Source organism: Dipodomys ordii, unplaced genomic scaffold (genome assembly GCF_000151885.1).
Source record: "Dipodomys ordii isolate 6190 unplaced genomic scaffold, Dord_2.0 Scaffold45, whole genome shotgun sequence".
NCBI classification, from domain to species: Eukaryota; Metazoa; Chordata; class Mammalia; order Rodentia; family Heteromyidae; genus Dipodomys; species Dipodomys ordii.
In genome coordinates, this window is record NW_012267261.1 from 10,934,113 (window position 1) to 10,960,258 (window position 26,146).

General features: G+C 44.7%; 1 protein-coding gene across 1 annotated transcript in view; it reads right to left on the minus strand.

Annotated features, from left to right (window-relative positions):
- Pdia5 (protein disulfide isomerase family A, member 5) overlaps positions 1-26,146 on the minus strand; it is an 80,589-nt gene that overhangs the window by 44,213 nt on the left and 10,230 nt on the right. The window contains exons 2-6 of the mRNA XM_013019287.1: positions 17,949-18,075; positions 15,539-15,626; positions 5,848-5,931; positions 5,555-5,600; positions 2,516-2,608 (exon numbers count right to left, since the gene is read on the minus strand). Coding sequence (XP_012874741.1) covers positions 2,516-2,608; positions 5,555-5,600; positions 5,848-5,931; positions 15,539-15,626; positions 17,949-18,075 — 438 coding nt within the window. The remainder of the gene's footprint in view (positions 1-2,515; positions 2,609-5,554; positions 5,601-5,847; positions 5,932-15,538; positions 15,627-17,948; positions 18,076-26,146) is intronic.

The window sequence follows — 26,146 nt, forward strand, 5'->3', positions numbered from 1 at the left end:
ATGTTACATTAAGTGAATAGGAGGAGGAAGGACAAGTTACAAAACAGCATGTAATATGAGAGTAGAAATATTTATGTATGAATTATGATAAAACCCTAGAAGGCTACACAAATATCAGTAGTGGGTATTTCTGAATGAAAAGGTGTGGGGTAATTGTGGTTTTCTTTTACACTTAAGTTGTATATTCTAAATTGTCAACATTGAATGTGTACTACTTAAAATTATTGATTATATACAAAGATTATTTTATGATGAATCCTGAGAAAGTTTACTCTTGTGTACATAACAAAAAGGTTTAGTCACTCATTTTTTTAAATAGATGAGTAATTAATTGTCAACCTAAATAATAACCACAGAGATGCTCTAAATACTCATGATATTTATTTGGAAGTAAGCAGACAGCATTGCAATACAGTCTGCCACCTATGGAAACTACAGGCAGGATCAAAGGGAAACTTTTAAAGGTAAAATGAAGACTAAGTAAGTTCTTTTAAAACAATAGGCCACAGGATTAATAACAGGAGTGTATATGATCAATAACAAGGGTGCTGTCAGTTAAAAGTTGAAGTTCTTGAATAAACTTTTTTTTTTTCTTTTTGGTGGTACTCAGAGTTTCTAGTCCTTTTGCTTTTAGTCAGCTTTTCTTTTTTTGTCAGTCCTGGGGCTTTAACTCTGGGCCTGGGCATTATCCCTCAGCTTTTCAGCTCAAGGCAAGTGCTTTACCACTTGAGCCACAGTACACTTCTAGTTTTCTGGTGGTTTACTGGAGATAAGAGTCTCACAGACTTTCCTGTCCAGGCTGGCTTTGAACCACGATCCTCAGCTCTCAGCCTCCTGAATAGCTAAGATTACAGGTGTGAGCCACTGGATCCCAGCTTAGTCAGCTTTTTAAATAGTCTCACACTTTACCCAGTCCAGCCTCAGGTGAAGATCCTCTTTTCTCAGCCTTCTGAGTAACTAGGTTTACAAACATGAATCATCACAGCTTGTTTCTGAGATAAGGCCTAGGTTTGTTGTTGAAATTAATTCTCATGCTTTATACTGGCCTGGCCCTGAACCACAACTATTTTATTTTTCATTTTAGAGCTGAACACAAGTGACTCCATTTTGATTCTGACAACTTTCTTTTTTTTTTTTTCTTTTGGGTCCAGTCGTGGGGCCTGAACTCTGGGCCTGGGCGCTGTCCCTCAGCTCTTCAGCTCACGGCTAGCACCTTACCACTTGAGCCACAGCGCCACTTCCGGCTTTTTTCTTTTTTGCTTATGTGGTGCTGAGGAATCGAACCCAGGGCCTCAGGCATGCAAGGCAAGTGCTCTACCACTGAGCCACCTTCCCAGCCCCTGATTCTGACAACTTTCACGGGATATTTGACCTAGCTGAGGATGAAGGATGTAAATAACTTTAAAAATTATCTTCTGAGATCTATGGAGATAAAACAGAGCAAAAGATCTGAGAAAAAAAAGTTTTATTGTATATACTGCATCTTGGGTTCTTACCTTCAGTAACAAATATTACGTGCATAGATGCTTAATTACCTTCAAAAAGTATGGAATCTAAGTCTACAAATTGCATCAGTAACTTCTGAATCTGAACTTTTGAAATGAATCTGAAACTTTTAGTTATTTTATATGGGGATTCCAGTTTCTGAAAAGTAGCCACACTACACTTCTGTGTGACAGAGAAGAGTGCAAAGAACAGCAACTGGTGAAGAAAATACTTCTGCTTGATATTCCTGCAGTTACAAAAGAACAATCTCAGGAAGCTGAGATCTGAGGATCACAGTTCAAAGCTAGCATGAGCAGGAACGTCTGTGAGACTCCTATCTCTAATTAACCACCAGAAACAAGTGGAGCTGTAGTTCAAAGTGGTAGAATACTAGCTTTGGGCAAAAATGCTCAGGGACAGCGCCCAGGCCCTAAGTTAAAGCCCTACTAATGAGGGGGGGGGGAACAAAACACCTTACTTCCCTCACAGACCAGGGGAAATACTGGAGACCCGGCTCCTCCCTGTAGGAGGGCACATTATGAGCAAAAAGGGCACATTCAGATCAGATGAGACAGGGAAGGGAAGGGAGGTTGGCTATAGCTGTGGTTTTAACCACAGCTTGAAGAAATAATAAAGGCTGTAAATCAGACTCACCTTTCCACCCTTCCTTCCTGGTCAATTGTAAGTAGAAGTTCAAGAAGATATAAATTTATTTAAAATTATATAAAATATAAAATTATATAAGGACTAAAAAAATGTGCAGCCAATGCCGCCAATATCTGGATTATATACTCAAAATGAAAAACTAAACATGTTGAACTATCTTAAGTAAGATAGTGGAGAACAGAAAACCTTCTTCTCATGCAATAACTTGTCTGCTACTGTTCATTGTATCACAGATAGGAAATGAAACGTTAGGGTTCTGGCCTAGCTCTCCTAGGGAGAGTACATGTGGTTCTGGAGTAGTTCCTTGGAGTCCTCTCCCTGAGAGACTCAGATATCAGGGGAGAACTAACAGGGACTAAATTACCTTTTCACTGTCAATGTGGACAACATCCTTGGCTCCAGGATCTTCTTCCCACAGTGGAGGACCTTTAGGATCCTTCAGAAAGGCTACTATGGACTGAAGGGGGATGGAAAGAAGAGAAAATGCATTTTAGCCAGGGTAAGAGAGAAGCAGGGGAACCAGGAACTTACCGTGTTTGATTGGACCAGTCAAAGGCCTATGTTTGAAGGGTAAGCTATTTCCATTGTTCATAGATGTCACTATTAATGTCCAAAAATACACTTCCACCACTCCCATTAGGCGTTTTCACTCTCTTGACATCTCACTGGTCAGCTGATCCATACCTGCTATGTATCATATTAGTGTTTCAACCCTCCAAGAAGCCTTTCTGGTCAACTGAACAAAGGCTTCTAGTCTTGTCTAAAGTAGATACTTCCGCATTCCTATAGCCACTAAAACTGTCACACCCATAAGTAGATAATCACATTTGCTTACTACCTGCTAGGAAGTTCATGATAGATACTGATTGTGAGTTAGATCTTAACTATATGTGTTTAGTTGGGCCCAAGTGGGGCAGCCTTAGGGCAGGGTATTCACCAAGGTCTTCTGTAGACTTCTCTTTCTGCAGGCACCCCTTTCTAGACCAGAGTAATGAAGCTGAAGGTCGTGTTATCTGGCATCAAATCTCCCCTCCTTTGGGGAAGACACCCTGTAGGCAGGGAAGTGGAGTGCTGTCTCTCCATTCCTCTGCCTGTACCATCTACAACAGACTCTGGGAGTCTAGGAAATCTCAGACACTCACAGGGAATGGATACTTCACTATCTGTATATGCCCTGTTTCTGGGAGGAAGATCTCTATGTAGTTGACTGTCATTGGAATCAGTAACCTACAATAGGTTTAAAGCTGCTGATCTAGGGAGAAAAAGGGGTCTGTCCCCACATCCAGTGTGAACTAAACTTCAGAGCTCACACAGCCTCTTTGCTCCCATTCCCACAAGATTAAGATGATGTGGATGGGAAAAAAGGCAAGAAATGGCCTTTTTTAATGTAACAACTTGAATGGTCATTTAACTGAAGCTAAATAACCCAACCAGATGTTGTTCTCTGCAAGTTGGTCTAACTGAATAAAGCCTGAAAACATCTGTGGGAAGCAATGCAGTGGAGCCCACCTTCAGCCATCTAGCTAGGTGCTCATAATCCCAGGAAAATAGCCTGACAGCTGCACTTGGCCTATGGGATCTCTATGGCTACAGGCATGGCTCAGAGTTTCAAGTTTGGGAAAAAGTCAGCAGAGAGTCCCTCAATCTAGGCTCCCATGCACATATGAACCTCACTAGGAAGGCACAGACAGACAGGCAAAGGGCTGCTTCCATAGGAAGTTCCTTCTCAGTTTACCAATGGAAAGATGCAAAAAGCCCTCACTTAGCAGGCCCCTAATCTCCTTAGATGCTACAGCAGTCTTACAGTTTCTAATCAACTATGCATAATGACAGCATATGCATAATATTTCCATCCTCTACCTTTTTGCAAACAGCCCAAGAACACTTTGAAAAGAAAGCTAATTAGTAACAGAGGCAGCTTTGATGTTAGCTGTGAAGGTAGAAAAGGAAGAAGCATCAGTCATGATAAATGCTACGCCAACTTCCTTGTGCTCTTGAGAAATCCAGAGATTTCTCTGGTTGTTCTTGGCCCTGCAGGACTGCCTAATCTGTCTGAAATTAAAGACTAAACCTCTACAATGTCAGCCTACTTCTTCAGCTTGTTAACATAGCCATAGTGGGAGTATGCTACTTCCACCCCAAGGATGGGGCAAAGCCAGGACTGTGCTTTCCATACCAGACACTTAGTGGCAAGCTGGGCCTTCTGGGCTCCTTGCTACTTCCCTGGTAGGAGTTTTGAACAGCTGTTACTCTTGCTCCATGACCCTAGGACAGATTCCTCTGAGGTCCTAGCTGAACACAAACCAAGACCCAGCCTTTCGTTTTAATCAATGTGTAAACAATCACCCCATGCCACCCACTACAACTTGCTCCTGGGGAACACACGTTCACTCTCACAATGTAGTTAATGCCATAAAACAGAATACAAGGGGACAAATAACTATAGTGGGAAGAATTCTCCAAGTATCTAAGTGGGTGTTAAGGTAGAGAGAGATCAGACTAAGCCTTTTTACAGAATAAAAGCTGTAGCAACTAAAAAAAAAAAAAAGGAAGTGAAGTGTTAGTAGGTAAACGAAGTATGAAGGACAGGCAGAGAAAAGGAAGGGGAAATGACAGCTGCACAGACAGTAGACATGCGGGAAAGAATGAGAGGAGACATGGAGAAAAAAACGAGTGCAGGGATCTACCTCTGTATGAGAAGAGGGAAGTTAAAAGAAGCTGAGTTCAACCCAGATCGGGACCAGAAGAAACTGGACCCTGTCAAGGCAGGAAAATGCATCCGGACAGTAATAGAAGACTGGTTTGAGGAAGAGGATGTCAATATGAAACGAAAGCTGAAGGGGTAGGCAACTGCTCTATGATAACCAGGAGGCAACAGGAGATTGTAGGATCTCACTTCTCATTTACACATTTTCACCTACTTCTAGGTTGGAGTATAACAGGTAATACCTCAGTGACATTCACATTCATAGGGCTACATATGCCCAAAGGTACCAACTTGCCCATGTTCTTGTATCCTATACTAAGCTGGGTAGAGAATGTCCCCTTTGCCCTATGGATGGTTACTGTAAAAACTACCACAGAGATGATGGGATGGCTTCAAAGCAATGGCTTTCGAAAGAGACTCAGACCTATTTAGGGAAGGAGCTATGATGTCACCTGACTCCTAGATAACTCCTAGACATTCACTAACTTATCTACAAGGCTGAGCCATCCCCTTGTGTTAACAGTTACAAACTTTTCCAGTTATTTTGCTGGCTTGGGCTTTAGAGATAAGGGTCCTAGGTTCATTTGGGAAAGCCATTGCACAGTCTGCTCTTCTTTTTCTCAGAGACAAACTGCCAGACTTTAGGCATCCATTCACTCCAACAACTCCTGCTGAAAACAAGGAAGGAAAATTTACCTTAAGTGTCAAAGCTCGATTATATTCAGTATGAAATGCACCATCCCTATTAAATAAGAAGAAAAGGGGGTTAACTTTAAGAATGTTTGGGAAAATATACACTTTAGATTTCCTGAAGTATTTTAATAAGACTCAGCTATTGAACAGTTTGGGATTTTTTAGAAGAAATAATTAAGAACAGGAAAAAATATTCTGCAATAAAATTAATCTAACTAAAAACTGCTGTTCACTGAGAGTACCAATAAAAGCTTTCAGCACTTATTTGAAAATAGGAAATGCTTATGTGTACTTACTGGTAATGGAATAATACAGCCCTCTTGTCCTTTGGGCTGAGGTCAACTTTCATCTTCTTGCACAATTTTCTACTCTCTGCATCACTGAAAGACACAAATGTCAGGAAGCATTTATTACCTAAAACCCTCACATCCAATATTGATGGTAAAACCTGCTGGTAGGTGAAGAAATAAGCCAGATAATCTGGAATTCTCAGTAACAGGTAAGGACCTTCTGACAATGGGCTCTTAAAGAATTAGGGGGAAGAATAACCAGCAGGATAGGAGCTGGTCAAGAGAGACAAGGCAAGCAGACAGCAGAGAATATGGCACTACTCAGACGAAGGAAGTGCCCAGAAGAGATGGAGAGTTCATGATAGTAAGAAAAATCAACTCAAAGCCAGGCACATAGTGCACACCTGCAGTTTTAACACCTCAGGAGACTGAATCAGAAAGATCACTTGAGCCTTGAAGTTTGAAGCTAGTCTGAACACCAAAGTAAGACACCCAACCCAACAAAAGGAACAAAAAACCCTACAATACCAGCAGCTCACTAGGAAACTTTAAAACACACTGCTTCCCTAGGCATCTCAGGCCATTAGTTCAGACTCTGTGAGGGCAGGGCCAAAGCAAATTTTTGCTTTTAAAGTTCTAATATGTGCCATCTGCTATAGACTCTATGACCAAGAAAAAAGGAAAATGTTCTGCCAAGCTGAAGAAGTGCTGAAATCTGACTGGATACTGACAAAAGCCAGAAGAAGGAAGGGGAATACTAGGTGTCTGAAGTAGAACACCTGTAACTCTGACAAGAAATGCCCATCAGCAGCTGTTTTTAAACTACCAGTGCAGGACCTCATCTAATATTGCTGTCCTTCCTGTTGGACCAATGGATCTTCAGATGTAGTCCCTAAGCTGGGCACTGGTGGCTCATGCTTGTAATCCTAGCTATTAAGGAGGCTGAAATTTGAGGATTGCAGTTCAAACTTAGCCTGGGCAGGAAAATCTGTGAGACTCTTATCTCTAATTAACCACCAGAAAACTGGAAGTGGCCTTGTGGCTCAAGTGGTAGAGCACTCGCCTTGAGCTGAAGAGCTCAGGGACAGCACCCAGGCCCAGAGTTCAAGCCTCACGACCAACAAGAAAAAAAAAAATTTCTCTAGACCAACTTCAAAATGCAAAAACTCAGCCCCATCCGAGATCTACTAAATCAAAATCACCCAGGTATTAGAGCAACTGTGTTTTAACATACTTTCCAAGCAATTCTGATGCAGGCTCAGTGTAGGAACTACTGTGTAAGACCACCATGCTTCATGGCTCTTCTTCCCTTCCCCACCCAGTGTATCAGCTCTTCAGGGGCCTTCCTACTTGCTTTACCACCATCTCTGAACTCTGCTACTCCCTTAGTGGCTAGCCCACCATCATGCATGTATACAGCCCTGCTTGTCTCTATATCTGAACAGACTCAATAGACTATTTTAGCAGTCTGTAATCCATTAGACACCAGTAACCACCGAATGGCAGTCTTTGGGAAACTGTTCTGCTGGACACAACAGCCACGTGCAGGAAGGTCCCTTCCTCTCCCACATATTTATTCTCCTCTCCTTTATCCACAGCCATCAGCTTCACACAGCTGTGCATGAGCCCCAGAACAGATGAACTCATTAAACCACTCCGCTCAATTCTACAAACAATATCATCAATGGACAAGCAAAACTGCAGTTTTAACTAACTTCAAGTGTAAACATGCAGTGCAAGTCAAGAAGCATGTTCGAAAGAGGAAAGGTGTGTGGGAAGAAGGGGTGTCACTCTATTATCCTGACTCCACCTCATTCCTTCCCACGGGTCCTAGCTATCTAGCCACCTCTGTGGCTACTTTAGTTTCCAGCTATCAGCCTATCAAGAGCAGGGACTCAAAAGTACATGACAGCCAGGTACCAGTGGCTCACACCTATAAGATCTGAGGATCACAGTTCAAAGCCAGCCCAGGCAGGAAAGTCTGTGCGACTCTTATCTCCAATTAAACACCAAAAAGCCACAAGCAGAGTTATGACTCAAGTGCTAGAGTGCTAGCCTTGAGTACAAAAGTTCAGTGACAGCAAACAAGTCCTGAGTTCAAGCCCCAAGACTAGCATACACACATAAAAAGTACATGATGAATTCAGCTGAAGGAGTGCAGGCTCCTCCCTTGGGTGATAACGGCATCCAAAGACAGGGAGAGTCCAGAGAGAACTAAGCTGGAAATGAGGACAGCTAGAGGGGCTGATGTGGCACATCAGACGGCAATACATGGCATCTGGCTGCTAGAAACTTCCTCGTCCTTAAGTCCTCTGATGCCATATATGTCTTAACAATAGCTGTTCCAACTTGGGTTTACCAGGTTCCTCAGAAGCATTGTGGTCCAGGTTGGTTTGAGAACAGAATGAAGTATCCTCTCTCTTCCTAATTCCCTGGGAAAAGAGCACCACTTGGGAAGTTTACAATCATTTGCTTGGCACCTTCTTTGCCAGCCTTTGCTCAGCTGTTTATGTGACCACAACCACCAGCAGTTAACAACAAACAACAGATGCTAGGAACCGAACCTCAGTGACAGTGCAGCAGGCTCCATCAAGACCTGAGAGGTTCAAAAGACACAGGAGGAATGTCAGGGCTTGAAGTCCTGCCCATTCTGCAGGAACCGAGACCAGGGGAAGTTTCTAGGGCTGCAAATTTCAGGTCCTCTGTGGGCCCAGGAGCAATGCTGGGTGCTGGAGTTGGGCCCACAGACACACCCAATTTCAGGTCCTCTGTGGGCCCAGGAGCAACCTGGGTGCTGGAGTTGGGCCCACAGACACACCCAAGCTGCTCCTTAATGTGGCTAAGAAATCCAGCCCAGCTTGCAGCCTGTGATCTGTACTCCAGCAGAATGAATCACCCAGGATTCCTAGTGGCTGACTCTATATGATCCTCTTCCTTAGTTTACGTGACACTTTTCCTGCCTCCTGTGCATGCTCTTTCTGTCTAAGGGATGAGGTAGCAGGTGGCTTCCTTCCTGTCACATCAATCCCAATCTTCCCCACCCTGCTTCCTCTCCATGAACTACTGACATCTGACCACTTGTCCACTAACCATGTTCCCATGAGAAATATTTGCTCCCTGAAGGCAAGAGCTTCCTTTTACTCAAAGCTGCTTTCTTAGGGCCACAACAGCAGTTGGCAGATAATAGGCATTCAATAACTAACCTAACTGGGCAAATGAGTGGAATGAATGATGCTATCTACTGCTGCTGTGATGAGTCCTAGGGTGTATGCTGGCTCCAGGAATCCTGCCAGGTGACAGTTCTTGATGGGGATCTCCCAGCTCTGCTCCTTGCTGAGAATTCTGTCTCTTAGCGTGTCTAAGTGTACACGTGAACATGTACTAATTGTGCAGTACAGACAATAAAAGTCATAAGAGTTCAAGAAGGGGAGAAAATTACCCAAGCCCAGGGGCTTAAAAAGGATCTCGGTTGATAGATTAAGTACAATTCATTGATCCACTGCTTCCCTCCCCCACCCAGCTCATAGCTGGGGAAAAAAAAAAGAGAGAGAGAGACAAAGGCAGAGAACAGGGAAAGGAGGCACTTTATCCCAGCTGTTAAGGCCCCCAAAGCCCTCCCCTGGCCTACAGGAACCTGTCTTCAGGTTAAAGGCCTGGGAGGTCCCAAGGCCACCGACCTGTTATACCTTGTTCTTCCCCACCTGACACAGAGAATAAGGAGGGAAGGATCACAGAGGCCTATATATACCTCATACCCACCTCCCGCCCCCACATCTCAACTGACACAGACCCAGGGGGTTTTCATGCATCACTGCTGTGGGGAGCTGGCTGCTAATCTGGAGCAGCTGCTGCAGGTATGAAGTGCTGTGTTGATTAGATAGATATCCATGTGCTACTGCACATGAATCACTCAAGAGACTGGTGACCTATACTTCTGGGAGGCAAGCCCAAGGACGGCAGGTGGGTTTGAAGAAAGAGAATAGAACAAGATGTTGGGGACTAAGGAGAGGAGGTTTAGGTTTTTCCTAAATTGCAGCTTGACTACCAAACCTTCTCTAGAGAAAAGCTCAACAGCCAGTCGGATGATGTCTCCTAGATCAGGTTCTACTATGAATTTTAATGGAACCTTTGGTTTCCTGAATTATAGAAGTTGTTCAGATAAGTGCAAAGAGCTTCTAGTTCCTTGAAAAAGTAGCGCTAAACACGCAAGACAAGCTAACACAGAAGATGGCAACTAAGAAAAAATCAGAATCAATGTTACTGCTCTATTGAGTCAGTTAGGTTCTTATGTTCATGGGAAGCTAAGTCAGGCCATCTCCTGGTGTCGTTGCAAAAGGCTAGACTAAAAACCAGCAACCAAGCCTCCATCTGCCTTGGCCATGAACTTTGAGACCTTGGCACCCAGGTATCTCAGAGTTGTGGCTCCCCATCAGAGAAAGGAGGGTAAATTTCTTTTTCTGTCTGTTGGGCCTGCTGTGGTAGGATTCTGAGCAGATAAATCTGGGTTCCTTTGAAGGTGGGTAAGGGATAGCACTTTCCTTTCAGAGACAGGAGAAAACAACTGATAAGGAGTGAGCAACAGAAACTAAGAGTACTTTGTACCAAACGATAAGGACAAAGGGAAGAAAGGTAGAGTATGAAGCAGAGAATAGTTGGAAATGTCTTGCACAAGCTCAACCTTAAACCTGGACAGACCTTGGTTCCACAGAGTACTCCGTGAGCAAGAGACTTTACAACAGAAATTCTCCTAAGCCAGGCACCGGTAGCTCACCCCTGTAATCCTAGCTACTCAGGAGGCTGAGATCTGAGGATTGCGGTTCAAAGCCAGCCCTGGCAGGAAAGTCCTTGAGACTCTTATCTCCAATAAACCCACCGAGAAAACCGATAGTGGTGCAGTGGCTCAAGTGGTAGAGTGCTAGCTTTGAGCTGAAGAGCTGAGGGGCAGTGTTCAGGCCCAGAGTTCAAGCTCCATGACCAACTAAAAAAAAGAAAAAAGAAAGAAATTCTCAATTGGCTGGTCTCCTTGGTACCCAGTGTAAGAAGGAACATATGGCATGAACTCTATGCTGCAGTCACTGAGTATTGGGAATGAGAGAGAAGAGAGTAACTTCTCTGAAGAAATGTTCGTGCCCCCTCTCTACCTGTTCTACTCAGGTGGTGATGTGCCAGCGGGAACATGTCACCACAAATGCCTGACTCAGTGTCAGCGTTAACTATAATCATAAGGTAAAAATGGAACTTCTAGCCTGGTACTGGTATATTACACCTGTAATCCTAGCTAAGATCTGAAAGCTAAGATCTGAGGATCATAGTTCAAAGCCAACCCAAGCAGTAAAGTCTATAAGACTCTTTTCTCCAATTAACCATTCAAAAGTTGAAAGTGGAGCTATGGCTTAAATGATAGAGTACTAGCTACAAGCAGATAAAGCTCAGAGGCAGTTCAAGCCCTAGGACTGGCACAAAAAAAAAAAAAGGACTTCTGGGAGTCTATTTTATACCATGGTAAGTAATATTTGTCATGCTTATATATAGGGGTAAATGTTAAACTCAAATTATTTTTTGAAGAAAATGTAAGACTTCAAAATATGTTATATCTGTCCCAGCAGGCCCCTAATCTCACATCTTGGGAGCGATCAAGACTCCAGGAAAATCAAATGGATGGGAAGAGAGCAGGTAAGAAAGAAAATGTGGCTATGTAATGATTTGGCACCCCAGGGAAAGAAAGCAACTATGCACTTGACAGGAGTCTGCCCCCAGCAAGGAAGCCTCAGGAATTTGCATGGCAAGTGTGGCATCCTTGGCTGGCTCCAGATAAATTTCCCAGACAGAAGCATTGCCTGACAAGGCTTCACCTCATGAGACTATAGACTCCTACCCTACACAATGCAATTCACAACCTCCACCAGCCAATCAGACCATGGCTGCTGAGGCTGGAGCTAGGAGGTAGAGAGAGTGGAAAGGACTGACAAATCTCTAGACAGAAAACACACAGCCTATCACTGTACAAGTCACAGCCAGCACTAGGAAGAAAGCCAGCAGAGAGGTCACATGTGTCTACAGATATGCTTGCAGGAAAAACAAGGTATGTGTCAGAAAACCAAAAAGAAGGATAAGAAATATTCCCAACAGGAAAAATGAAAACAGAGACCTAAAGAATGGGAGCAACAGAAATTCAATTCTCTCTGGGAAGAGGCAACAGAAACAGTGAGGGGAGAGAAATGAGGGAAACAGAAGACAGGACCTTGGGAAGGAAGATGGGAGAGATCCAACAAGAGAAAGACCCATCACTGAAAGGCAAAAGTCCATCATATACTTACATATACACATTTTCCAAGCTGGCAGCTTCTGGCATTTTCTAAATCAGGCTTTTTAGGGAAGAGAGCAACTTGGAAGGTTCTACTATACATTTCACAGATAAAATTATAGCCCAGAGAGAGGCAGAGATTTCCTAAAGGCCTCACAGCAATTTGCTATTAATGTGAGCTTCAAATCAGTTCCTTGCCCTTGAGTCCTACAAATTCCACAGCACTTTATGCTTTGTTGATGTTGTTGTTGTTTTTGAGAAAAGGTCTGGCTATGTGATTCAGACATCCTGGAACTTTCCATTCTCCTGCCCCAGCCTCCCAGGCTTGGCTGCCATGCCCAGCTCACTCCATATTTCATAATTAATGGTAGTAAAACACCCAGTGGGCTAGGGCTGATTCTCATGCCCAATACTTTTTGTGGGAACCATCTTCCTTAGAATCAAAGGATTTTCACCCAACAAACATGCCCCTTCTCCCTATCTAGCTTCTTACTGAACTAATATGTATAGATGAAAGATGACAACAACAGAAGTACATCTCACATTGTTCTATTCCATTATAGAACCTGTTCCTTACTATAGACCTGGGATGGGGTGGGGAGGGGAGGTAGAATATGTAGCCTTTCTCACCTTGCAGATGAGGAAACACATTCAGAATAACCAACTTGTCCCAAGTCACAGGGTTAGTAAGTGGAGGGACTGGCTTTTCCAACCAGGCCCCCTCTTAAGTCCTAGGCTGTGTCCATTATTCCACATAGCTGCAAAGATGTTCCTATACCACAGAAGCACCTTCTCTTGTCTAGAGGTTTCTGTAGCCCTCACCTGCCTTTTAAAAACAGGGTGACTTGTTCATTCTGACCTTCCTGGTCACCTCATCCTAAATTATGGTTAACATCTTCACTCTATCCACCAACCTCTTGCTAGCAGGGCAGCAGGCAGAGCTGGAGAGGGTGAGATGGGACCCACAACAGAGCCCACTAGAGGGAACACATACGAGTTGACCATCTGCTACTTAACAGCAGGGCTAAAGAGAGCAGCACTGGCACCATGCCACCTCCTCCCTCCTTTCTCCAAGCAGACAGCAGCAGAAAACATTCCCAACACTCCTGCCATCCTGGGAGTGTCCCATTACCACGTTCACAGATGTAAATACAGATGGAACACACATGGGACAATAGCGGGAACTGCCACCTCACGGCTGTCTGGCATTCTTATGGGTTCCCCTGAGGATTTACAGGCTAGACGTCAATGACCAGGAGTAGGAGCAGGTGAGTGGAAGGGCCCTCAGGATCTCTTGCTTTAACAATTATTCCTGAGACTCTCCCCTCAGGTTGGCAGCCAGGAACCAAAATACTAGTGCTGACCCTTGAACAGCTTTGGAAGATTCAGTTACACTTGCCCTCTAATTCCAAATTCAGACCCAGATATCCTGGCTTCCGACATAATCCACATTAGCGCCATAATCCACCTGCTTATCTAAAGCACTTAAAAGCTATTTAGCACTTCAGTTTGTACTTCCTCTTATAGTGGTAAATTCAATAGACTGAGAGGCATCTATGTAAAATGGTCCAATCTTTGTATAAGACATCTGTTTGAAGCTCTAACATGCCTTCCACCTACATTTAACTTCAGCACATCAAATTCACAGGATTCACCCACTAGCATTTTTACTGACTACAGACCTTAGACTCTTGTTAGTCTAAACACTTTGGTGTGTGTGTGTATGTGCCAGTCCTGGATTTGAACTCAGGGCCTGGGTGCTGTCCCTGATCTTTTTTGCTCAAGGCTAGCACCCTACCACTTGAGCCATAGCTCCACTTCTGGCCTTTTGGTGGTTAACTGCAGTTAAGAGTCTCATGGACTTTCCTACTAGGGCTGGCTTCAAACTACAATACTCAGATCTCAGCCTCCAGAGTAGCTAGGATTGTAGGCATAAACCACCAGTACCTCACAAGTCCTAATCTCTAACTTGCTCATCTGTCTTTGCACATGAACCCTTAGCCCCATTTAACTCAGCCATCCTGCTCAGGATATTCTACAGTTTGGGAACAGAGAACCACTTTTGCCCCTCAACGCAGAGTTTGGAAGCCATGCTATGAGGAATTCCTGTGGAGAAAGGCAAGTCACATGACAACCTCAGTTCTTTGTCTCCCTTTGAATTTTACCTCCTCTGCCTGTGACTGTCTGTTTGTACACAGAACCTCTGTTAACAGCACTCCATGCCTGGTGGCATAAGCCAGCCTGTGTGTCTAGCTCCTCAGTATACTCTGGGCTCTTTGAGGGAACTGTTACTCATCTGTACATCCTCAAAGCACATATTAAGGGCTTGGTAATAGCTAGCAGATGGACCCTGGCAGAAACGGCAATGAAATCAAAGCTCCTCTGTCTCTTTCTGCCAACCCATAAGTCTCTGAAGAATCCCCAACAATAAGGCACCTCAGCTTGGCAGAACTGTCATTATCTTCTGATATGGAAATTCTAAAGTGCCTAGGCCCCTCTAATAGGCTTTGTTGCTTTGCCAGTTTCACAGTGCATGACTGGTAAAATGTGGGAGACAAAGAGATACCTGGAAGACAGGAGCACTTTTAGCACAACTACCAACTAAAATTAATCAATGGTTAAGATCTTGCCAGTTGCCCAGTGAGTAGTCTTTTCTGTTCGGCCAGTGTCAGCATGAATTTGGAAGTATGAGACAGACAGACAGACAGACAGACAGACAGACAGACAGACACACACACACACACACACCCCACTTAGCTTTGTCAAAATATAAAAGAAGCTCCTTTGAATCTCTCTAGTCATGGATAGGACAAGCCTAAAATCATCAACTTATAAATCAGCATGTCCCAAACCTCACTTGTAAAACAGTCACTTGGAACTACAGACTTACATTGGGGTAGGGACCATGAAAGCTCACTCAGCCGGCAGGATAATAACAGGGCTTGAAACCTAGACAAGAGCAGTTATTTCAAAGGTTCAACTGATCCTCCAGGCATGTTCCAGCTCAGGAGCCCAGGTACAGTCAGGAGACCAGTTGGTTACACTACCACTATAGGAAAGGGCCAGGGTTCTTTCTGCAGACCAACTACAGGATAACCCTGAAATCCCCCATGGGCATCAAGCATTTCCTCTATGTAGGGAGGCTTTTCTCTGATACCATGCCTCCTGTTGGGAAGACAAACTAAGGGAACACAAGAGAGTTCTATGGAGAATAAGAAGGAAATGGGCAGGAGCTAGAAAGAAAGGGAAGGAAAGGTACACCTCCCCTCTCCAGGGCAGAGGTGACCCCCAAGATCACCCGGGAGATCTCTCCATCACATCCTCTCTTCCAGAGACTTAATCACAAGACGATTCTCCAATCCCAGCTGCTGAGCCTGGGTCCCCAGAACGTACCCACAGTCTACCCAGCAGACGGTGCCTTGTCCTTTCACTGCCTGGGCCACAGTGGACAGTAGCCTGAGATGATTTTCAGCGGCTGCTTCTGTAAAAGAACAAAATAATTAAGCATTCATGTCCAAGAGCTCCTGGGCCGTGGTCAGGGTGAGTGAATGAATGTAAGAAAGAAAGACTCTGAGTCCATGTGTCAAGCCTACGAACCTGTTATGGCAGAGTTTTAGGGACAAGCTTCTGTGGACAGGATTTCAACCTCACTGTCCTGCAATGTTTCCCTGCAAGGCAGCTGTGTTTGACATCTGTATGCTGGAGAGTATGCATCTCTTTCTCCATTTGACCCCAGCAAGCTCATTCAAAAGGCCCGCCAGGCAGATGCTGGTAAGGAGAGCAATCTGCTGCTGCCTCTTCCACCCAACACCATATGATACATCCCAAAGCCAAGCAGAAATGATGTCTGAATTATGTGCCTCCTCAGATCTCCTTTTCCAGGGTGGATAATGGTAGCTGTTTGTGAATACAAAGCATGCTGAGCCTTTCACAAATGTGAACAAAAAGAATCGTTCAAGAAACATGCACTGAGTGGCTCAGAGGAGGCACTCCCAGGAAACCACAGCCAGGGCAACAGGAGGCTGGACCACTGAGGCGGGGAAAGCCATTGTTCTGCCCTGCAGATAGGCTCTGGGGGGAATAAAGGAGAGCAATACAAAGCTCTCCCATCCCAGGCCTGCCTTTCAGCCACAAGAAGCAGGCACTGCTTGGAATGATGGGAGGAGGGGAAGAAAATCAAGTTTCTATAATGCTCAGAAGACCCACAGGAGGACACAAGTCTGGTGCAGCAGGAATTGGCAAGAACAGGAGGTAAAATAACCATCCAGGCCCAGCTTTCATCAGGCCAAAGCAGGAAAGAGCCTAGGGAGCAGGCAGCAAAGGGGGTTCCACTCTCAATGATCTGAGACCAGATTGGGCAAGGGGTGAAGAGATCAGACGAGAGATCAGGCCCTGCCTCTACTGCAGGCCCACTAAACCAACCATTCTACTCTAACTTACTTCTAAGATTTCCTGTCTCAGTCCCATGCTGGTCCCAAAGTCCTATGGCTATAGAGGTAACTTGTTTCTTCCTAACCCGCATCAGAGGACCCAGGAGGCAGAGGCAGCATAGGGGACTGACTTTGCCACCAGGAGCTGGTAGACATTAAATGAATCCATCCTTCCCCCTCAGCTTCCCATGGCCTCATTTGTAAACTGGTTTCTGTCTGACAGCCTGTGCGCCTCCCTTGTGGCACAGGAGCAAATGAGATGTTCATGAAAGCACCCTATCATGAGTCTGCCCAGAGAGGAACAAACAACCCAGATCATCCATGGGATGAACCATGTCTACTGAGGACCCTGAACCCAAGAAAAACAATCCCCCTTGCCTCAGTTCTCCTCAGTTCTGACAACAGTGAAATGCTAGTCATATGCTGGACTCCCTAATAACAAACTCAGGAATGCATGTGCCCAATCCTCAGAAGAAGACAAAGCAGTAAGTAGCAGCAAGGACAGCCATGGGCCAGGAATGCTCAGAAGGTTCAGGTTTCAGGAGGGATACATGTCCAAACCATCCATCAACCCCAAGTGCCAATGAATGTCAAGGATGAGCTGCCCGGTAAAGCTGGCCTGAGAACTAGTCCAGCTATTGGCTGCTGCTTCTCTGGGGGCACAGGAAACTTGGCATCCTTTGGAGCAGCGAAAATACTTAACTCTATTGGAACAACACCAACAGAGGCAGCCATTCATCCTTCCCCAAAGTTGCTGCCATGAGCCAAGCAACCCTCTCTCGATCCTCCATGCCCTCGGCAGTCTCAAGGTCAGAGGACATAGGTTGCTATTCCTACCCAAACTAAGCTTCTGTGCTTGAGCCTAGGACTCACTCCAAAATCAGTCTTGCATCTGACCCAAAGCAGGACAGATGGGAGCTAAGCAGGGCCAGCGCTGCCCGGCCTGGGTGAGTGCCCCTAAGCCTGGGACCAATTCAGCTGGCAATAGGCCAGCCTGAGCAGTTAATCAGCTGCTCCAGTGAAGCAAACCCTGGCAGAGCTTAACCTAAGCCTATGCAGGAAGCTGGGTGTCCAAGTCGCTGATCACTGTGTCTTCCCACACGTCCTTTCCCTCCTGAGGTAGTAAAGGGTTCAAGAGTACATTTCCCAAGAAATACTCACAATAAGGAACTGAAATGGCCCTCAGGATGCTAAAGGGCTGCACTCCTACATAACTCAGCCTCCATCTTCTGAGAAAAGAGGACAGTTAAACACTTTGGACTTTCTCTGATGGGCTTCAGTCCTAATGTCTCACCTAATGCCTCTCCTTACCTCCCCCCACCCCATCCCACCTTATTTGATAGGTGGCTCCAAGGCCAGGAAGGAACACTTACCAGATCTGGAGTAAAGCACCAGTACATTATTCCGGGTTCTGAGAAGTTTTTTCAAGTCCTTGGGGTCGGAGACTCTCTCAATGAGTGAGGAGACCTTGGCAGAGTACAGCCAAGTTGGCAGGACCACCTGAGAACCAAGCAATCAGAAACTATGAGTCCAGCTCCTGGCCTACCCATGGCACCCACCAGAAGTGCTGCCTGTAGCACATTGTACTTCTCACCAGTCCTCCTCAGGATACCACTATATCTGTATCTGCAAGGACATCTTCCAGCCCTTTCACGTCATCATCCTCTCCTCCAGGTACTTCGTCAAAGCTTGTGGTCTATAAACACACTTGCTACACCCGTCAGTTTATAGAGTTCCTTGGAGTTCAAGCTCTGCATTTTACACATCACCCCAAAAGACACACATTGGAGCAGAAAGAAAACTCCATCCTACCTTGAAGTACCAAAGCAAAAACACCACAGGAAGCAGGGGTTCAGGATGAGAATGGACCAGCAAACTTAGAAGGTCAGTTAAACAGGTAATTAAGTAGAATCTGGATCCTCCTGGCTTTCTTCCTACAGAATCAGCCAATCCTTCAGATTACCTAATCAAGGACTACCTGAGATTAAACAAGCTACCTTCCAGCCAGCCACCAAAACCTCTGGTCCAGTGTTTACCATGACACTTAAGCTCTATCGGAAATACAATGAGCAAATTGACTTTGCATGAAATCCATCACTGGGCACAAAGCTGAGGCTGGCACTGAGCCCTCCTTATAGCTGACCTGCTTCCTCCTTATTTTACCTGACCTCCAGCCCCACCCCAAAATAGGAGTTGTGAAGGGCAAGGGATCTGAAAACTGTCAGGAAATATCTGTCCAACTTGATAAATGACAAATCACACCCCCTGAAGGTCATTCATAGAGGACGCATTACAAAGTGAGTCCTTGGCAACTCTCATGCATGCAAGGAGACCATGGCACAGTGAGTCAGGCCTGTATGGAGCTGGCTGGAGAAAGCAGGTGGGGCATAACCGGGGGTATTGATAACCTGGCTAAGGAGCTAGCCCAGACAGGAGGCAAGTGGGCACATGGCTGACAGATTAGCAGGGTAGTACAACCTCAGATGGGGGCAATAGAGGAGATAGTGAACAAAGGCTGTCTAAGAGTCTCCAGGGGAAAAACAACCAATTCAATGATTATTCACAGGCAGGAAGAGAAAAGTCTAAACTGGTTCCAAGGATGCTCAGAGATGGGGAAGACCAGTGGAGGCGGCTCTTCCACAGGGCTGAGGAACACAATGACAGACTCAAGCTGCAGATACATAAGCAAGAGGCACTCATGAACACATCCTGTGGCTAGAAAGTAAGTCACAACTTAAGTGACATCTCTATGAGACAGAACCTAAGAAAGGAAACAGGGAACACCCTAATCCAGGAGGAAGGAAAGAGTAGGGAAGGTGCTGTGGGCACTGCTCAGGGAGGAGAAACAAGGAAGGACAAGCCAGGATAGGAGTGCTGGGGACACATGGGGGCATTTCAGTGGAGTGGGCAGACTCGAAGCCAGGCTGCCTATCGATCCCATCTAGCATAGGAGCTGAGTGACAATGAAGTCAGGAGAAGGGTGGTAGACATAAAAGATATGGGATTTGCTTGGAAAGGCAAAATTTGAAGGTCTGGGAGAAAGAGAGGAAAAACAAAGGAGATGTCCAGATCCAAGGGGAATTCAGGAGATGACCGACAAGGCTGCTCGTCTTCAAAGGAGAGAAGGATGAAAGGCTGTGTCTGCCCCAGACAGACTTTGCCCCAGCCAGTAACAACAGAGGCAGCCAAAAAGGCAGCCCTTCCTCCCTCTCCTAAAGCCCAAGGCAACCCTGCAGCCACTTAACATTCTGCTTCCCACTCACTCGTGTCTGTTAACCTTTTTGCGTGTATGTCTTCCTTCCCTTTAGATGCAGTTCCAGTGAGCTTGGATCACATTGCCCAGAACCTTCCAGCAGACTCTGTAAGTCACAACCCACAAATCTTGCTAACAACAATAACCAAGGCCACAATAACAGTTAATGATGCAGACTACCAGGTCCTTTGTTGCACCCAGGCAGGGAGGGGGCAGTATGGGAGCAGTGCTTTCCACACCAACATGGTATTGTTCAAGCACTTGGTATGCTCTTTGCTTGGAAGTCAATGCTATAGAGGTCAGGGGGAGAAATAGATGCCCTATGCTCATTGTCTCCACTCACTGCCTTTTTCCTACTTGCCAGCACTCTGCTTTACCAGCACTGACCTCAGGCTGAACTGCCTGTGCTCCTCTGGCAGTATTGAAAACATTTTCGTGGTACAGCCCAACCTGTCTCAGAAAAGCAGCAGCCCACTCCAGCAGAACACCAGCCTCCCAACTCCTAGTCCAGTGGCAGCTCCTCTCAGAGTACCAGTTCCTTTCCACCACCCACCAACCCTTGGTCAGACTGGAAGGATCTCTTGAGAGTCCTGCAACACCCAGAGTTCTTGCCCCACCTAGCATAGCTGGGCAACAAAGGAGAAGACCAAGCTACTTCCTTATCTACACTGTTTCCCACCACCCAGTTTCAGGTTTCTGGGCTTTCCCTGCTACCCTTCTCCCTTCTCCTTCTCCATATTTCAGACACTGCAAAAAGAGCACTGACTTTGGAGTCAGACAGATGCAATGCTATCATTTACAGCCAGATGATCTCAGCCTGGATACTAGACCTCTGAGTCCCATCTTCCCACTTGGAAGGGGAGAGGGCAACACAAATGCCAATTTGGCAGGCTGGCTCGGGGTTACACAAGGGAGGAAGGACATAAAGAACCTAACAATGCTTGGCACACAGAAGCATGTAATGATGGTTAATTACCTTTATTGGTATATTAATGAGCAAGAACAACAACATAACAGGGACTGCCTCTTCCTCTCCAGGGCCCTGCCTGTGATTAAATGAAGTAGCAGGTCCAGACAGGAAGGTAAGCACACGTACACACAGTCAGAAAACTTGGCATTGTCAGCCAGCTGTACAGTGACCCAGACCAAGAGGTCACACAGCACACATAGAACACACTTTCCAGGTTTTGTGTACTGGGCCCCATTTACCCCTCACAGTGATCTGCGGGCAGTTCTTGCCTCCTCTACAGATGAGGTTAAGTGACCAAAGTCACACAGTAGGTCAGCAGCAGGATCAGAACAAGAACATGACCTTGACTCCTGGCCAGAGGAGGTTCCTCTCTGAACCTTACTGGATTCCTAAGCAGTCAGCAAGCCACGCAAAAAAAAGAAAGAAAGAAAAGAAAAAAAGAAAGAAAGAAGCTGTACTTGCCAGCAAGAGGAGCAGCTCATACCTCTCAGAATCATGGACCAGGAGGTCCTGGAGGGATTTACTTTAACTCTCTGCATTCTGCAAGCCCAGAAGATCCTGGGGTTGGCTAAGATATTTAGGATAAAGATATGGAGTTCCTTCCCCAAATCTGTTCCTATTAGAGACTGTGTGCTGGGTGGGTATACACTCCTTCCTCTACACCTCTTCCTGGTAGGCACCCACTCTCCACCTGCTCACAGCACACATAAACACCCCTACTGTCGCTGAATCAGTCTGCCACCATCCACCACCACCACCAGACAGAAGAGCCACACCACTGGAGAATAATCGAGGAGCACAGTCCTCTCTATGTTACACCCTCCCCTTAAAAAGGCTCCATCTTGAGGGGTATGCCAGCACCCTCCTGCTCCTTTGCTGTTGAGGGAAAGCGCCGTCTGTCATTCTACATTCACTGTCTGCTGCAGATCCTGAAGCCAGAGATATTTAATTATGTAAAAGCAGCTTGCCAATGAAGAAAGATTTGGGGACAGAAAATTAACATTTAGGAGGAAGGATGGAGGCGGGACTTGACCTTTTTGCTCTGTCACCTGAGTAAAGAATTTCTTTACTGGGAGCTGTGAAGAAACCAGTTTAATTTAGTTTAACTCACATTTTGCTCAAAATAGCCCTGAAATGTCTGATCTGTAAGCTTAGACACTGAAGAAGCTGGAGGCAAAGGAAGTAGAAGAGGAGGTTAAAAATGGACAAGGGTCTGAATCCAAGGTCAGAGATAAGTTGGCTGAGAATGCAGAGCTGAAGATTTGGGAAAGAAGGCACCATACTTACAGCCAGAAACCTAAGTTTGGTGCTGACCTTAATGGCTACTGGCTTATGACCTTGAACAAGTCATCTCTCCTCCAAGTCTCAGTCTCCTCTTTTAGAAAATGGAAGGATTAAAAGTGATTTCCTAAGTCCTTTCTAATTACAGCATTAAGTAAACTGTTGGAAGCTACCTGGTTTCTCAGGCCATTCACAGTGAGAGCCCCATTGTCCATGTGGCTACATCCCACATATTTAACCCTGGAATGTAAGCACAAGATTTAGGAGGCCAGGTCTAGGAACTGTCTCTACTAGACATCTGATAGGACTCTTTTAGTCTCTTCCTGCCAGCTGCAATTTAGACAAGATGGCAGCAACTCAAGCAGCCAACTTGAAACAATGAGAAGAAAGGACTTGCTGAATATACATTATTAACAAGAAGATGTGAGGGTCCCAGCCCACAAAATTGTGGTGAACCTGGACTATCCCTCTCTCACTTGAACACGAATAATGTTTGTGACTTCTCTAATGCAAAATCATTCTGAGTCTTCTGCAACACACACAAATAGAGTTGAGTATGTAGTTTAACTAGAAAGGAATACAAATCTCTGTTTCTATGGAGTTATTGCAAAGTGCCTTAGACAGATTGTGAAGTGATTTCTTTACCCTTGTTCTTACTGATGGTATATGCTTGTTCTTATCTGGTATTCTGGTCACTTGGTGATAGCTACCCACACATCAGGAGAATCAGCTGGAAACTTGGCAAGTTCCCTACCTAGCCCTTTTGTAATCCAGAGATTCTGCTGGAAATCAAGAGACCAGGACACTTCAGTTCCTAGGTTTGAGTTGGGCTGATTGGTTTCCCTACACAGAAATCTTCAGCGTTCCTCATGTGCCATCTTGAGCCTCCACAGCCAAGGACTCAAAATCTCCTCAAAATGCTCAACCCAGCTGGCCCCAGGAAGCTGAGGACTTAATAACTGCAATGCCACCATGTTCTGTGCCTTACCAGATTCCTCCTGGACAGCTCCAGAAGCTTTGAGGGGAGCAAGCTTCAAGCTCCCTTCCCATGCCATGTGTCTGCCAATTGCACTCTAAAGATGATAAATACCTCCCTTACGCCTCTCTAGGTGAACTAGCTCAACCTACCCATTTGATCTCAAGTCCTTCCTCATTTTGAAGGATCCTCCCTGGTCACAGCCACCTCTACCAGGTTAGATCTCTTCCAATGTTGGAGACCAGCACTATCACTTGAAGAGTAATATGCTACATTGCACTGTGGTTTATTTTTAGAATAAAGACCTGTAGTTCCATAATTATAAATATAGAAAATTAATTTCAACACTAAAATCCTCACTGGTAGATGGTAGCTTAAAAAAAAAAAGGTTGAAGACCAAGTACAGAAGGCTCATGCATATAATCCCAGCTACTCAGAAAGCAGAGATCTGAGAATCATTATTCAAAGCTAGCCAGGCGGTAAAGGAGACTCTTATCTCCAATTAACAACTCAAAAGCAAGAAGGGGAGGTGTGGCTCAAACATACAGCACTAGCTTTGAGCAGATAAATCTCAGGGACAGTGCCCAGGGACTTCAGTGACTCAGGACTTGCAAGCAGGTACACACATATGCACACACACGGGCACATGCACACGCGTGGGCGCACACACACAAGAAAAAAAAGCACCATTAGTGAATCTCTTAAAATATGGAGCCCAACTGTCATACTGCTAGCAGAAAGCTAAACTATACAACTCTTTCAAAAGCTACTTGGTGTAATTATCAGGCATCTTGAAAAGATTTGTCCTTTTTGATTTAGTAATTCCACGTCTGAGAATATGTTATGAGAAAATCAAAACAGGGTCTATCTCAAATATGATTCCCATGATCTTTTCCCTGTAAACAGTCTAAATGTCCAACAGCCGGGGATGGTTACACAAGTTGGAGCAAATGCTCAAAGAAGAATACAGCCAGTATAGATGAACTTAAAGACAGTATAGTGCAAAAGTATTTGTCATCATGTTAAGTTTAAGAAAAGTTCATAATATACATAGTATGATCACAACTATGAAAACAAAATTACTCAGAAAAGGACTAGATGGCAAAAAAAATGCACAAGGGTAATATTTTATCCTTGTTAATAGTTACTCTTACCTTAGAGTTTCAAATTATCTTCTCACCAGAAAACACAATTTACAGTATGTCCCTCCCCCTGGCCCACTTTACTAAGGGACCAATATTAATATCACCAGTCATGGGTCAAATTGACATCATGTAGCTCCTGATACAATGAGTGAATGAGACATTATCAAAAACCTAATTATGGGAAACTCTTCAAAAATGTCAAGGTCACTGAAGACAGAGGATTTATTCCAGTGTAAAGGAAAATAAAGGATAATTAAATGCAATGTGGGGTTCTATATTAGGTCCTGACCAAGTTGTCCCTTCCATATCTTTAGATTCAGTGAATGTCAGATCAAAAATATTCAAAAATACTGTTATCTGTACTGACATTCACACTTATTTTTCTTGTCATTATTTGCTAGACAATTATAACTGCATTGTGCTAGATGTCAAAGGTTAGTTAGAGGTTATTTAAAGTATGTGGGAGAATATGTGCAGATTACATGCAAACACACCATTTTCATAAGGCATTCATGTTGTTGTGGCCATAGGTAAGGGTAGGTCTGAAACCAATCCCCAGTAGATACTGAGGGACACTTGTTTTACCTTCCTGACTTCAATCATTGTATCTAATTATTTTGGCAAGTATAAGAAGCAAGTGTTGTTACTATACCTAATTTAAAAGGAAACAGAAACTGAGAATTAAGAAATTCACTGTATTATATAGCTTTCACTCACCCAACAAAATGCCCGAGAAAAATGATTTATAAAGAGAAAAAGGTTATTTTGGTTCAGTTCTGTAGGGTCCAGCCATGACTGGGTTAACACTGCTTTTAGTAGCTTCCTAGAATGCCAGGAAGCAATGGTGGGAAGCTCAGAGCAGGGCACAGTGCTCACACTACATGGCTAGAAAGCAAGAGGAAGAGGAAAGGGGCTGAGGTCCCACAATCCCATTCAAGTACAACCCCCAAGAACCTAGGAATCTTTCAAAAGGTCTCAGCTCCTAAAGGTCCTACCACCTCCTAATAGGGGAGATCCCCACAGCTGCACACACCTGATGGCTCATGACATAAATTCAAGGCTAGCTGGATTTCTGGCACATGCCCAGCATCCCTATCTGAATATCTAAATCCAAAATACTCTACAACCAAAACAATTTTCTTCTTTGAGACAGGGTCTCATGATATAGCTTTGTTTAGCATGGAACTCAAGATCTTGCCTCAGCCTCCTGAGTGCTTGGATTACAGGCCTGAACCACCACACTCAGCTCCAAATCTGAAATTTTTTGAGTTTTACATGAAAAGTAGAAGATTCCACACTTGATATCATGTGATGCACCACAGTCAAACATAGGCACATTAAAAGCACTACATAAAATCACCTTCTTGCTGAACTCATGTCTATAGTTCTTGCTGGTAACTCATGTCTGTAATCCTTGCTACTCAAGAGGCTGAGAACTGAAGATCATGGTTTGAAGGCAGCCCAAACAGAAATGTCCAAGAGACACATCTCCAATTAACCAGCAAAAAGCCAGAAGTAAGCTATGGCTCAAGTGGTAGAACACTAGCCTTGAGTAAAAAAGCTAAGTGATAATGAATAGGTCATGAGTTCAAGCCCCAGTATTGTCAAAAAAATTACCTCCAGGCTATGTATATAAGCTGTATTTGAAAGATAAATGAATTTTGTGTTTAGACTTGGGTCTTATCCCAAGGACGTTTAAAATATCAGAAATCTCAAATATTTCTGGTCCCAAACAATTGGGTAAGGGTCCTCCATCTGTATTTTGCTTCCTTTAAAGAACCAAATTGCCTGTTTGGGGCTACCTCACCCCTCTTCGCTCCCATGTTCACCATAGCATAAACATGGCTGTAACAGGGACATAAACATGTCAACAGGGACAAGGTAGTGGGCAGGACAATTGATCCAAGAGCCTCTAAAACAAGGTTTTCTTATCCTGAAATTGCAAC